We start from the raw sequence: 15,792 nt of genomic DNA, 5'->3' as shown, positions 1-15,792 counted from the left end.
GGAGGTGACTTCAGCGAGCTACGAACCATTAATTTGAGATAACGGGTCAAATTTGATGTCACAGTGACGTGAACAGCAAAAAGTTGCTACAGTAGTGGGCGGATTTGCTGCAGTTCTGTCACTACAGTATCGCTACTACCGTGTTCGACATCAGAGACACTGTTTATCCTACCACAAAATACTGTTCCTATCTGACTTCGGTGAAATCAGAGGAATGGGGTCCATCTGTCGGGTGGAAGCTCACTGCCAGGTGGAAATGAACCTTCCGATTTCTGTAACTCGACAGTTGATACCACGCAAATCTGGCGCGTTTTGGCGTGTCTTTAAGAATACCCTTTGATGACGAACTTGATTCAGCACTAGGAAGCTCACTGGAAGTCTTGATTTGTCTGAAGAAATCTATTGAAGCGAAGCCATTTGTAATTCAGATCACAACAAAAATTAATATTTCACAAACCTCCCCTAAAATGATTGATGAAAGACGTATGCCATTGTACACATCGCTGATCATAGAATCTAAAGGAGATCTAGACAGAAACTCAACAGCGTTAACACGTAATTCTTTCAAATCTATAGACCAAAGGTTTGGCCCCAGGGGCGGAGCCAGGATTTAAATGTGGGTGAGGGGAGGGGGCTAAATGGCCAAGTAGACGGTGATCTCAATAGTGCTTGCGATCTATTTGGTTGTAAATATATCGTTTTAGACTTCAATAGGATACTGAAACATAAATTTTATCATTGTATTCTATTGTATTACGAGAATGTATTTTTCTATTGACAAATCTATACATATATCTGATTTTAACATTTCTAATCTAAATATTTAAATGGATATCAGATCAGGTTTATTATCTGCGATCCAATCTTTTTCATAAAGCTCCGTAAAACGGACCAAGATCCAATATTTTACGTAAAACCCTTGAAATGGATTGCAAATATTAATCGTGATCCAATATTTTACATAAAACCCTATAAGATGGATCACAACTATTAATTGTGATATAATATTTTACACAAAACCCTCTAATATGGATTGCCATTATTAATCGCGATCCAATTTTTTTTAATAAAACCCCCTAAGACAGATCTTGCTCAGTTCTATATCTCTATGTTCTTCTTAGTCCGTCAGGAAAGAGTAGTGCCGTCAGACGATCCTTTACATTAATAACAATTAATACAGAGGGATCACTGTTTATTGCTACAGTCCTCTATAATAATTAATCACCTATTACAGTAGAAACAGTATTTCAACGTACTGTGCGGGTATTCTGGTAATGTATTCCATCCATCGCGAAACCGACTGGTCTGAGTGGAAACTAATGAATCCTCTGCGTCAGCTCCTCTGCTGCATAGGATCCGTGTCCAACGCCGACTCCACCAGCGCCGGGAGGCGCCGACGGCCTGCTGCTTCCTCCTCTTACAGCCCTGTTAGCCATCTCAGGTTGCTTGCTGGAATTTCACGCCACCTGCATCGTATGATAATGCTTTGCTTGGCACCGGACAGGCTAGTAACTTGTGAATTATGTCAAGGTAAGGGGGGCTCTACGCTGTTGTTGTTTTGTTGTAGCCTGGGATGACGAGATTCTTGAATTATTTGAGCCTTTGGATGCAAGAATTGTTGTGAGATTCATCTCCTTCAAGCACCTCTAACATGTTCGGGGTTTCTTTCTGTCACCATGGCCTAAGTTATGGTGTTTGGGTGGAGGGATATTTATAGATGGGAGATAGGTCCAGTTTTTTTGAGATTTTTGGTTTGAGGGTAAGCTGGATGGTATGGTCACCTAAAAGGAATATTTTTATCAGATGTTGAATGATTCTATCTATGAAAAAGTGCTAGACAGAGCTATTCATATTTTGGATGAGTTTTTATCCTTGCTTATGTGACATATTCTGGTTGGTCAAAATAATATGTTTTTTTAGCACGCTTTAAATGATATTATCTTTTAAATCGTTTATTTGATATGTGACTTCATTGTAATTTATATTAATAAAATAATATCCCTGTGATTATATTTTGATGGAAAACAGAAAATATGACAAGTGGGTCATATAAAATTTTAGTTAACCTCATATAAATTTTATTTTTCTAACCAAACAAAAAAATTAGATCGTTCTATCTATATTACCAAATAATAAATTAGATCATCTCATCTAATAAAACATGAATGGTTATATCTTATCCAATCTTGTCCTCCAAATAAACACATCTTTAATGGTTAAGAAGATATATTTAGTTTATTATTTATTTATTTTTATTTTTTAGATTTGGGCCTACTTTACCTGGTCTTCTTTGGAGACCTTATCGAAGAATCGTGCAGAATGTGGGATTCTATCTCATGTCGGCTCGACACCTACCTCGTTGCTTTGCCACCGGGCTTCCTGCTCGTCTGCAGAAGATATATTTAGTTTCCTAGCATAGTATGATTTTGGACAAGGTGAGCAAGTGTTTCTCTTGCTTCCTCTGATTTCCTTGCTCACTCCTCAAGAAAGGGAAGGCAGGAAAGATGGTATGAGCATATGTTATCACAGTGAATAAGATCTTTCGGATGACTGTATCTTATAAAATTTATTTTCGGCAAACAAGCGAGCAAAATAACCAAACATATCCGTCGTCTCCGTTACTCTTTTCTGCATGAGCTGGCTTGCCGTTGCTGATCGAGATCCCTGCCATTGTCATTGCCAGTGATGGTCGTGCCACCGTAGATCTTGGTCTTCAGGCCCTGTCCATGTCTCCAAGAACCGGGAGAGACAATGCCTGGACCGACCGAGAACCGGGAGAGACAACGCTGACGTGGGGACGACCATGGCGAATTGGCGATGGACTCAGCGGTGTCCAGAGGTTTTGGGGACTTGGCGATGCGACTTTTTTTTTTTTTTGGGTTACGATGCGTGCACAACAGAGCATAAACCCGATAGAGAACGTTGAATGCCTCAACACACGTCTGCTGGAGATGCCCTCCCTCTCCTACACGTACCGTAAGCATGCGGACACGTGTGCCCCATGCACGCGAAGCTCGCATTCTTGATGACTCCACTCGCTCACAGCCGCCGACTTTATGTGGCACCGCCACGAATCGTCGCCATCTCCGCACGCGCAGCCGCGGCGGCGTAGGACCTCGACCCTGAGGTGACGGTCTGCAAGCGGCAGTGCACGCGGCAGCCTCAGTTCGGCGCGGCCGCCGCCGAGCGGCGGTTACCGCGTGGCGCGGTGCGACGAGTACGGCCGCGCCAAGCGCGAGGGGCGGGAACGGGAGGGGCCCGAGCGGGAGCGCGACCGCTGCCTGCACGAGTGCCGCGCCGGCCCGCCAAAGCCCGGGTGCGTGCGGGCGCAGGTGCCGCGAGGCGTACGAGCAGGCCACCCGCCGGTGCGATGGGCCGCGCGAGGTGGCCGCCGTGGCAGAGCGCCGCGGCTCACAGGGTTGTGGGTCTATGGAGTGTGTTGGTAACCGTGGGCCGTGAGCCCGTGACACAAATAAGTACAGGTGTTCTGTTGAAAATTACTCCATACGAACATAATAAAAGAAGGGAAATTCTGAAACAATTCACGAGCAGACATTCAACAATTCAAGCAGTTAATCAAGTCAAGCATGATCTGAGACCCATATAAATGCCTCAAATCGGAGCTCAAAATGACCAAAGTACCGTGCTTGTTTCTTCTTTATCAACTAGCAAGTTGACACAGGTTAATAGCGTGACTAGCCTCGCTGTAATATTTTATCACAATAACATTTGATTCATTGTATTTTATATTGACTATTTATTTATGTATTTGATTTTTATAATAATTTGATTTTTTCTAAGACTTATTCGATATGGATCCTTCTTTTTTCTATTTAACCCTAATTTTAATTATTATTTATTTCATCTTATTTGTAATTTTTATTTAGATATTTTATTTTCCAAACTATATGAAAATTGAACTGCTAATTTTTTTATAATTTTTAATTGCGAATAAAGAAGAAATTTTTTGTTGTAGGATACTGATAAAATGTGGCTTTGGCTGTAGGGCACTGTCATAGTCGATATTTACTGAAAGACACAATCAAATTGGGTGTATTTGCTGCAAGACACCACCTATTTGCTGCAAGACACCACCAACTGTGGGTGGAGAGAGAACTTTCAAAATCACCATTATGTCCTTAGATTCACATATCTTGAGATTTTTTTTCTCCTTGTATAAATTATAACCCATCCTGAAAGTTTGCAGTGTGATTTTTTTTTAAAAAAAAAATCCACGGAAATTTTGCAGAATAGTCCGAGGGCATAAGGACCTTTTCACCCTCCTTTCTCCTCTAATGTCCCACAGCCAATACTACAATTTGGCAGTGTCCTTCAGCAAATATAGACTATAACGATGTTCTACAGCCAAAGCCATCTTTTATTAGTGTCCTACAACAAAATTTCCCAATAAAGAAGGCTATTAAGGAGCATAGAACTAGATTCACAAGAGAAGCTTGTGGCACCTTTTTTCTTTTGCATGGTTAAACAATACATCTATCGTGAGGAATTCTTAACAGTGACCTCATCATATTATAATCAGGTTGCATAACTCACTGATGATAGCAACTAAGCTCCGAGTAATAAGTATCTTATTGCCAATGCCATACTCGTATCTAACAAATAGGAGTAAATTTTAAAAAACTACAAGTTCTTTGGCATACGTATCAACCAAACTACACACTTAAGAGCATATAAAAAAAAAACCACTACACATTTAAGACCTCATGTTTTTTAAAAAACTATAGTTTTTAGAATTTTTGTCACCTTCAACCACATATGACAAGGATGTCCCACATGTCGGTGTAATAAAATATTACAACTTCCGTTAGATTGTGTTGGGCTGACACATAGGCCATCCTTGTCAGATGGGGTAAGGGGTGACAAAAGAAACTCTTAACCTGTAGTTTTTTATACATATGCCAAAGAACTTAAAGTTTTTTTTAAAAAAAAATACTCAATAGATAAATTGGGCACTACAAACTGGAGAAAACAAATTTAGTTGTTTTAAATTAAAGACAGAACAGCACGTCCGTTAACAGTCATCTAGTAGGAAATATTGGCTGCTGAATGCCTGAATAACAATTCACAAGCTGCTAAACCTATCATTAGCAATCTGCATGCGCTAGCTGGAGAATTTTAGTTCTGAGCAAAACTCTCGGTGTTGTATGGAAAAATGATGTACCCTAGTTCGGAGGAGGAAACCTTGAGACTTTTCGCAGCCGTTGGGGCCGAGGAGGGAGCATCCCTTGAGCACCGGCAGCATCCGTCCCCACCTTGTTGTCACCGAGAGCCCGATGCCACGGCCCTCGATGGCAGGCGGAGGAGAGGTCGAGTCGAGCACCCGCCAGCTTGGGAAAGGGGCAGCAACCAGGGTGGGTCGAACGGGGGCGGTGACGGAGGACAGGGAGGGGAAGCAATGGAGGGGGAGGCGCAACCGGCGATGCCAGGGAGGAAATCTATATCGCTCACGCGGTACCTGGGATGTGTCGTGTTGCACTTTAAGTGAGGCTCGTCATTCTCCTCGCAGACCCGACGTGTCTTCTCCCCTCCATCCCTCGCCTCCGACAACTTGCTCGTCGTCCTCGCCCCTGCATCACCCTTCTTAGGATCCGCCTGTCAGCACCGAGCTGATGCTTGGTTGGCACTTAGATGGCTTCCGCTGGAACTGGTACAAAAGGAGGTTTCATCATCAGAGAGAGGAGGGAACATAATACATGACTTGGTTGTTTCTTCTCCCGTTCTCTCCTCCCTACTATTAATCTTTTTCCTCCTCTAGACCTTCCTCAGTGCTTCTCTCTGAGTCCCTCTCTCTCTCCTATCTGCTTCTCTTCTCCACCCCGTTTCCATGTACCCGAACTAGAGCTCTCCTTCCTTTGTGTTTTCCTCTCCTCTGTATCGATTGATCGGTGTTATCCAGTGGGTTGTTAACAATTTGGTATCAAAGCCACCCTTTCTGGCCACTACGACAGATGAAGATTGCGCCCTCATCCTCGCTGAGATGTGAAAGATGTTCAAGGGATTCGAGGCGCTATCGGATAGGTGGGCTGCTTCTAGTTCGAAGAGTGACATCCACTCTGTCGAGCCCAACTCCGACATCAACGCGAAACTCGACGACATCTCCATCACCTCCTTCGACTCTGAAGGCCTCAACATCGACTCTGAGACCTCCATCCTTTTCGGCACCAGCACGAAGTAGTTGACCGCTGCAATTCATGGAGCCTGAGAAACCAAGTTGAAATATGTCTAGGTTTACTTGTGATGAGTGATTGATATTGGTATTTATTTGGTTTGACGATCTTCGGTTTTGCATGAGCTTTGATGTGATTTGAATTGATTTGAGATTTCATTTGAGCATATTAATTATGGATTAATTGGAATTAGAGTTGGAGATATGTGTTTGGTTATTTCATGATGTGTAGATGATGGATGCAACTTGGCAGTCAATGGAATGATCGAGGCCAAGTGGAGTGCTTGGTGCCAATGATCAAGGAGGCCAAGCGGAGTCAAGGGTGATCCTAGCTGAATACGTGGAGGTCAAGCAAAGCATGAAAGACGGATAAAGACGATGTGTTGACAAAATCAAGCGAAGGGGATGCCGGTGCAAGTGACATGGGTTCTCGAGGGATTGAGAGCGGGAGAGACTTGCCAGCGATCAAGATTACAAGACGTAGTATACGTGTCGACATCGGAGCGCTTACTTAAGGTGCAAGTAAGTGGGGAGTCACGCTTTGAGAAGCATGCTAGGGTTTCGCAGTTTGGCCTCAAAACCGTGGGAGGACTGGAGGAGTACGTGGTACCATCATGAAGCTTACATCAAGGAGAAGCTAAGTCGTGAAGATGTTATGGTTGTCTGATGAATCGTGAAGAAAATAGACCAAAATACACTCGGTGGTAGATAGGAGTGTACTAAAATAGATGAGTATTTTGAGAAAAAGCTAGGAAACTTAGAGGCCAAATTTTTAAGCTTATAAATAGAGGGGTAAGACTATGGGAGGAGATGAACCAACCATTTTGAGCCCCTTATGCCATCTATATGAGAAACTTGTGGTAGGGTTTTAGATGAGATGAAGAGTAGTGTTTAGCCTATGTATTAGGTGGGAGCTTTGTGAGAAAAAAATCTTTATAATCTGCTTAAAATAGGGCTGACCTCTACTGTAATAAAATTTATTTTTCTTCATGTTATTGTGCTCACATACTTCTAGTTTTCCTTTATTGGTCCTCTTGCAAGTTTGCAAGTTTTTCGGTTTCCAGATTTGATTTTCGTTTTGATTTTTGGGCTAAAATTTCAACACCTTGTGAGGTCATTGTTCTTGTTGCTAGAGGCATAAAATTCAGATACACACGCTTATGTGATGGGGTCTTGAATTCCCTCCTCTAGATAATTAACTTGGAGAGTTTCGTTGCTCGGTGTGTATCTTTTCTTGTTTCTTTGCAAGTTGTGATCTTTCAAGTGCTAAGACACATCGATTGATCTTAGATGAAATCTATGGTTCATATACTATCCATGGAGTCATGTTACCTCAATTTTCTCTTGTTAAAACTTCTCTCTATTTGTTGCTTTCTTTTGAGTTTTGAGGTGCGTTAGGTGATCCAAATAGGAGAAGACAATCGATTTTGCAAGAAATTTTTTGAGATGTCTATCCACCCTCTTCTAGTCACCAATCTTGTTCCTACAGAGCCACGTAGATAGAGATCCCGCCACCCATCCATGAGGACGACAAGGTGGAGTCACCGATGGTGCAGTAGAGCCCCTGTGTGGTCCTTGCATCCATCCCCATCATCATCGGCAACAAGGATGATAAGGCCGAGAAGATCCTTCTGAGTATCGATGTCCTGCTCAGCTTCCCAGCTCAAAAGGCATCCGCGATGACCAAGGAGGTCGTCCTCGACCTTGACAACCCTACCACGGCTCCACCGGAAGATGACATCGTCCGCAGCGTCATCGACATCTGGGTGTCCAACAGTTGTTCGATGAAATGCCCAACCCCGACGATGAGCGTGACTCCCTCACCTTATCCAAATCGACCAACTTCATTGCCAACTGGATCAGTCCCATCATCTGCGGATACAACGGTGTCTACTTCGCACTGCCCCCATCTTTGGCCAGATGCTGCACGAACCCACCGATGTGGCCGCAGCTGCAACGGGCATGAGCGACCGTGAGTGGATGGCAAGTCAGAGACCGGGGTGCTGATGACGCTGGTGCTGCTTGTCGACAGCACCAACAATTTCCACAGGACATGGTTCATCAAGGAGTTCTTTGGAGACGCGTGGGAGGCATAGATCAACCTCTAGCTCCAGGAGCCCTTCAAGCACCAAACGCTCCTCAGTCTCCTTACCTTTCTCGGTGGCGGCACGACGCTCGTGGTTGACAACAGCATATCATACACCAACGTGTTCAACGCCAACTTCGACAACTTGGTGGCGACGTTCAAGGCGGTTGGGCATGACGACCTATCCATCATCATCGGTGAGGTCAGCAGGTCCACCGAAGATGACAAGCACGCCACCAACACCTACGTGCAGGTGCAGAGGGACACCCACGCCGCATTCGATTTCTTCCGCTGGGCCAACTGCCAGTGGTGCTACCGTCATGCCCCGGAGGTGTTTGATCCCGACATCGACGAGTACGATACCACTGCTGCTGCGAATGCCGACGTGATGGAGAGGAGCATGGCGTGGAAGCGCGTGCTTCTATGGCTGCACGCGCTCTACATCGATGACGAGTTCGAGCTTGGCGACGGCTCCAACGGCTTCGGGTTTGGCCCCCTGGGCGTGTCCGCGCTGCCTCCCATCCCTGTCCATGGCGTCAACAACCACTAGCGCCTCGCTGACTGTGACATTGGATCCAACTGCAATGCCATCGGCATCCGTGACGACAAGATCTACGTGGTCACCGACCCCACTAACGACGACTCCATCTTCCCGATCATCTTCAAGCGGGACATGGTCATCACGCTCAAGCAGGAGCTCATCATGAACAGCTTCAAGACCATCGACGGTAGTAGCGCTAATGCACATCGCCAACGACACCTGCATCACCATTCAATACATCACCACGAGTTCGTCATCAACCCCACCCCAAGCATCATCTATGTCCACCAGCTATTCGATGAAATGCGTAGTTGACAGCGCCACTGTAGTCAGCGTCGAACTGCTCTGTGTCGACACCACCATGGACGCAGTGGACGCATGGTGGGTGGAGAGGCTTCAACACCTCTGGGTCAGCAGCAAACACGTGCTCATGGAGGCTGCACGCACCATGAGAGAGTTCGCCAAGTGCTACATTGAGCTGCATGGGGAGCTCGTGTTCGACCATCTCGCCCCCTCGTAATGCCACCAGCTACCTCACCTTCGGCCCTAGGCCTGAGGACATCGCAGCCATGCCGGCTCAGATGCCGCTTCTGCTCGACCGCAGGATGAGCCCGTTCTATGCCGTGACGGCCGACGTCATCCACATCACGAGAGAGAAGCTCAACATCCCCGTGGATGGCTTCAAATCATGGCTGGTGCATAGGTTCAAACACTTGATTGGCAGTGAGGAAGTCAGCTCCGAGTACAAGGGAACGACCGACGCGTGCTTCAATTGCATGTATTGGTGTGATGATGAGTCCGTGCTCTGGCACCTGGTCGCGACCCTCGACGATCGAGACGTCCTATGGGATCCCGATGGCGTGACGATAGCGGCTTCGGGGCAAGCCACCTTTCAAGGAGGGAGGAATGTCAGCACCTAGCTGATGCCCGGTTGGCACTCAGCTGGCTTCCGCTGGAATCGGTACAAAAGGAGGCTTTTTCATCAGAGAGAGGAGGGAGCAGAATACACGGCTTGGCTGCTTCTTCTCCCGTTCTCTCCTCCATACTGTTCATCTTTTTCCTCCTCTAGACCTTCCTTAGTGCTTCTCTTTGGGTCCCTCTCCCTCTCCTGTCTGCATCTCCTCTCCACCCCGTTTCCATGTACCAGGACTAGAGCTCTCTTTCCTTTGTGTTTTTCTCTCCTCTGTATCGATTGATCGGTGTTATCCAATGGGTTGCTAACACCGCCGCCAATCCAAACTCTAACAACCCCTAACACTAACCTTGGACCCTAAGCCGCTTGTTGGCGGTGCCACGGTGGTGGCATTGAAGGGGTGAGGGGAGTGCGCAGCATGGAAGGAGGAGAGACAACGGTGGCACGTTGGTGCGAGAGAAAGACAACTACTCCTGCCATGCCATGGAGCGGCTGGGCCGATGCTGTCAAAATGTTTTCTAGTGCTAGTTAGCCCATAATGGCCATGTGTGCACCCCGCAGAAAGTAAGGAGATTTTCTAACGTAACTGTATCGTGACGTGAACTATCCCAGTAAATCACTACCAGCCACGGTGCCCACTCTACACGTGGCCACCGTTTGCATGCATTGCAACCCTACCGGCCGGCATGGGTCGCGGTGCAGTACACATCTGAGCCTACCCCCTAAGCCCGCCGTGCAAGCGCGGTGTACTACACAGTACACACCATGCCATCCATATGCATCTCCCTCGTCACGTCGTACACCACACCACGCGTGGGCCGTCTATATAGCCAACACCCTACCACCCTGACCTGTTCGATGCACCGGCCACCACATTCACGTGCCGACGCAGAGAAGACGTAAGCGCAAGGATCGATCAAGCGCGCGCGGCCTCGCGATGGGAGACATGGGAGGGCACGGCATGGGCATGGGCGGCATGGCCCCGCCGCCGGCAGCGGCGACGCACGGCATGGGCATGCGGAGGAAGCGGTACATGCACATGACCTTCTACTGGGGGAACAAGTCGGAGATCCTCTTCACCGGGTGGCCCGGCGCGCGCGGCGGCATGTACGCGCTCGCGCTAGTCGCCGTCTTCGCGCTCTCGCTCCTCCTCGAGTTCCTCGGGTGCCGCAGGCTGGAGTCATGCCTCCCCGCGTCCGCGAGCAGGCGCGGCGCGGCGGCGCGCGCGGCGGCGCACGCGCTGCGCGTGGGCGTGGCGTACCTGCTCATGCTCGCGCTCATGTCGTTCAACGGCGGCGTGTTCATCGTGGCTGTGGCCGGGCACGCGGCCGGGTTCCTGGCGTTCAGGGCGCAGGCGGAGGACGGGTGCAAGGAAAGAGAGGTCGCGCCGGCGGCGTGCTGCTAGGTGTTGGCGATGGTGTCGAGATGATCGATCGATTTAAAGGTTGTTGGTGTGCGATTTATTGGATGCACGCTGCCGTTTGGCTGGTTCTTGACGATGTTCCATCGTGGATTGCAGGCGATTGGGAATTCTGCAACGTTGAAATTTCCGTTTGATCAATAAGTTTGTGACTTTCTTGGCTGTATCCTCTTCAATCCATACCATATTCGATCGAATTGTCTGCATCTGCATGTGCATGCAGGTTGTTTTCCAGAACTGTTACTCTTCTACTTCCGCATCATAAATCAGAATGCTTCGTTTGCATATGCACTAGCCACCAGTGCCGTTTATGTGAGAGTCTGACCAATCGGTGTTGATTTCAAAATGTAGGGCGTATTAGGATTTGGAGAAGTCAAGCTTCATAAATTTTGGCTAACAATTAGTTAAATTATGTACATGTTTAGTGTACAAAAGTTATGTCAATAGATTCATATTTTATTGATCTTTTAATACGATATGTATTTTGTAGCAATTGATAATATATTGTAAGAGAAATTGATGATCAAAGTATGCTTTTAATGATTTTTTAAAATCTAATATGTCCTATAAAAAGAAATAGAGGGAGTACTTGGCAATGCGCATTACCCAGTTCTTAACTCAATGGAAGAAACTAGAAACAAGTGATGTTTAAACTTAAACCAAAAGAAGTCATAGTGAGACGAATAAACACCCCTAAAAAAGATTCCAGTGGAATAAAAACTTAACCTTCTGCTGTCAAAGTGCTCTCCAATACATTTCTAGAAAATCCAAACAAATGGAATAAAATATAGAGAAACATGTTGAAGAACTTCAAAAGATGCTAAGATCTAAGTCATGGTCACTCTGATCAGTTGGAGACGCCTCTTGTTTGCACTGACGGTGTGTTTGGTTGGGGGTAATTGGTGAGAGAGAAGAGGCAGGGCTTCAAAATCTCTTATTTGTTTTGTGGGAGTAAAAGTTTTGGAGGGATGGAAACAGTGGCGGAGCTAGGATTTTTTCATTAGATGCGCACTCTAAATTTTCACAAGACTGCAAAATTAGTATACGAGTATAAATTTACCAAAATATAATACAAATATATTAAAAAGTCTCACAATATCATAAATCAAACAAATAAGTTTGAAAATTTGCAAAAAAAAATATTATAAATAGTTCAAATATGAAATAAGGTCTTACACAAATAGAATATTACAATACTACAATTAATCTGAGCTGATCGGAAGTTCTGATGAATAGTGACAAAACTCCCGATGAGCAGTAAAATCGAAACTTCTGGTGAACCGTACTGGAACTTTTGATAAACAGTAATTTCAGAGCTTTCTATTAGAGTTTTCTTGTATATCTTGCTAAATTTGAATAATCTTTGTCATATTCTAGGATTATAACCTTCACGCTTATTTAAGGTGATTGTGCACTTAGTTGAGCTTAACATATTTAAGTTTTTCGATTGTGAAAAATACATTAGTTTATTCTCGTTGCAAGTTTAGGTCAAATAATAAAAGGGTCAAAGTTTTGTTAAAACATCTATTCACCCCCTCTAGACAACATTTTTGTCCTTTCAGATGCTGACAATGTCGGACATGAATTCTTCTTCGGATATTGAGTAAAAGCAACAGTGATATATATTGCATATGTTATGATCATTTGACCATTCTACATATCCAAAACTCAATTACATTAGCGGTTTAACATGTAAATTAGCAAAATTATTGTCATGTTCGAGTGAAGCCGAAGAAGTTACTAGTCCCAATATGTTGGCCGAAGCTTCTTATAATTATTTGGACATATTAACTAGTTCAAATGAAAAAAAAAAGACTCAACTTCAAAGTTCTAAATCTCGTCAAGAGCTAAATTTTCATATATATCCGATTTTATTCTTAGATATCTATATAAAAAAGTTACAAGCTCTGAAAGACAGACTCAGATAGTCATCAGATAGTCTTCATATAGATCCAATTTTATTCTCGGATATCCGATTTCTGGCAGATACCTATCTCCCTACATCCGAATCTATCCGATATCTGATACAACCATCCGGCTCCGACTCCGATATCCGAAAAAAAATTCCAGAATATATAATTCTCGGATGTCCACATGGACGCTTCTCCCAGTCGGCGGTTTCGAAAAGGTGGGGGTGCACTTAGCATGTTAGTATTACTCTTTATTTTCTTGCGTAATCAACCCGGTTCTATTTCTTGTGTCATATTGCTTGCAAATTATATTGTTTCCAAAGAGCCTGAAGTGAACATTTAAATGCTTTTTATTGGCTATTTGCCTTCATTCTCTAGTGCCTCCCCCCCCCCCCCCCACACACACATACATCTAATCAACGTGTAGTTCTGTCTAGAATTGCATTTATTTTAGCAACATATCATCCATGGCATATTAGTTCAACAAGAAAATGAAACTCTTTTTGAGGCTATGCCAATTTTTTCATGTCTGCACACACATCTTAGTATTCATGAAACAGTTCAAATTATTACATATGTGCTTGGTTATATTTTTATTAAACCCTGTTTAGTTTTAGGACCCCTTGGATATTGTAAATAAGTGAATGCTCTTCTTTTCAAAGTAAACAGGTGAATTTTCTGATGAACTTTTCCTTTGATCCATGTCTTTTCTTTTCTAGGGTCGCAGCTACAAAAAGCTCTGTGATATTTATTGGAACGGGAGAACACATTGATGATTTTGAGCATTCCAATGCGAAACCATTTGTTAGTCATCTTCTTTCTAGTTTACCTAGCTTCGTGTAATTGGCAGGCATGGGAGACATATCTGGCTTGATGAACAAGATCCAAGATATTATGCCTGCTGATCAACAATCGGAGCTTGTGCAGAAGCTGACTGAAGGAACCATCACTCTCAGATTTCTATATGAGCTGTTCAAGAGTCTTCTGAACACGGGTCCTTTTGGGCAGGTTAGCTATCCCTTTATTGTGTCAATACATTTAAATCTGATTAAATTTGTTGCTTGCATTATTGTGTTTAGTTTCAGATGAAATTCTGCAACATGAGGAGGATTCGAACTATCTACAGCTCTGCTATAACGTTTTTAAGCATGTGCAATATCAAATAATCTATAGTGATGCTATAACACCATTTAAGCATGGGCAATATTTCATATTTGAGCTATTTATAGTTAATTATAACAAGAATGTAAATGCAAAAAATAAATGTTATAATTAAATTGCTCCAAGTAAGGAGTTGGTGCCCACTAGTACTCGTTGGAGCACCCATACAATTGTATAGCTTCCTCTTGATCCCGTACAAGAGACTAAACACTCTCTAGTGGTAGTCCTTCACATTGGATCGGTGGATTCCAAACTGGTACATGTTCATCTTAGGGTTTCAACAATCACTCTACCATGAAATTCCTCAACATCAAACGCCGTCAAGCCATCTAGGTGACATCAATTACCAAGAGTAATACTAAGAACCTTACTTGACCTAATATAAGACAAAGAGATGACTGAATGCACACTAGCTACTCTTCTAGCACTAATAATATCCTTAATCTTGTAATTAAGAAGCTTATAAATCATTCAAGTTGTAGCATCTAGTCCTTTAGGTAAGTGATAAGTGTTTCAGTAATTAATAACAATCATATCATTATGACTACTAAGTTTATTTTGAAGAGCAATTAAAAAATTAGTTCACAATATTGTTGAGTGGTCTTAGTCCCTTAATTGAATGGTTAAGCGATTAGAGGATGTGAACATCAAAATTAAGGAACTTCTAGTTCTAAACGTCATAAGAAGATTAATGACACTTAGAATAGCATAGGCTCTCTTTTTTTCTTTGATAGTACTATAAATATAGGCTAATAGTAGTAGCTTGATCTAGTTGAGTCTAGATTTGGTTGGATACAGACTCTGAAATTCTAGCACTAGGTAGCTCAGAGAAGTCCATGAATGAGTTAAAGTGAAGATATGACTTAAAAAAGTTTGAATTGGATAAGTTCTGAAAACTCTATACTAGCCGAATGGTCCAACGGTGAAAGTGTTGTACACTTCGGAGCTTTTATCTCAGCGCTCTTGTACATGCTGGATGATCCAGCGAAGAGAAGTTGGCAACGCTGGAGTTTTTTTTTTCAAAAGAGGGATTTCGAGTTAAACATGTCAGATGGTCCAGTGCATATATTGGAGGTATCACTGAAGTAAAGTCCAAATGATTTCTTTGTGTTCACTGGAAGACGGACTTATACGCGTCGGAATGGTTTGGCACATATATCGGAGGCGTTGCCGGAGTAAAGTCCAAAAAAATTTCTTTCGGTTCAATGAAAGTTGGATTCATACATGCAGGATGGTCCAACGTATGTATCGGAGGCTTCACCGGAGGATTCAATGCTTGAAACGGCTAGTGATGGCTAGTTTTGGGTGGATGATTCACACCGGATGGTCCGGTGTCTGGAGCCTGTGCATGTCGGGTCATCCGACGTTCACGAAATATGGGTGGTTGGGTAATGACTATTTTTGGATATCTAGCCTATATATACTCTCTCATTTCATCTCACTAGGTAACCTTGCGATTCAAAAGAGCTGAAATACTTAGTATGTGATCAAGAGGTAAGAGAGTGCACTAGGGTGATTTGTAAAGTTTTTAATTAAAGATTAAGGACATCATTAGTGCAAGAAAAGTAGCAAGT

General features: G+C 44.0%; 1 protein-coding gene across 1 annotated transcript; it reads left to right on the top strand.

Annotated features, from left to right (window-relative positions):
- The first annotated feature begins 10,664 nt into the window (after nt 1-10,664).
- On the top strand, nt 10,665-11,132 carry LOC133885435 (copper transporter 3-like). Its single transcript, XM_062325149.1, has one exon. The coding sequence runs from the start codon at nt 10,665-10,667 to the stop codon at nt 11,130-11,132; it is 468 nt and encodes a 155-aa protein (XP_062181133.1).
- The last annotated feature ends 4,660 nt before the right edge of the window (nt 11,133-15,792 follow it).

The sequence above is a fragment of the Phragmites australis genome, chromosome 11 (assembly GCF_958298935.1).
Source record: "Phragmites australis chromosome 11, lpPhrAust1.1, whole genome shotgun sequence".
Lineage (NCBI taxonomy): Eukaryota > Viridiplantae > Streptophyta > Magnoliopsida > Poales > Poaceae > Phragmites > Phragmites australis.
Note: the sequence above shows the minus strand (reverse complement) of the source record. Positions and strands in the feature narration are given on the sequence as shown.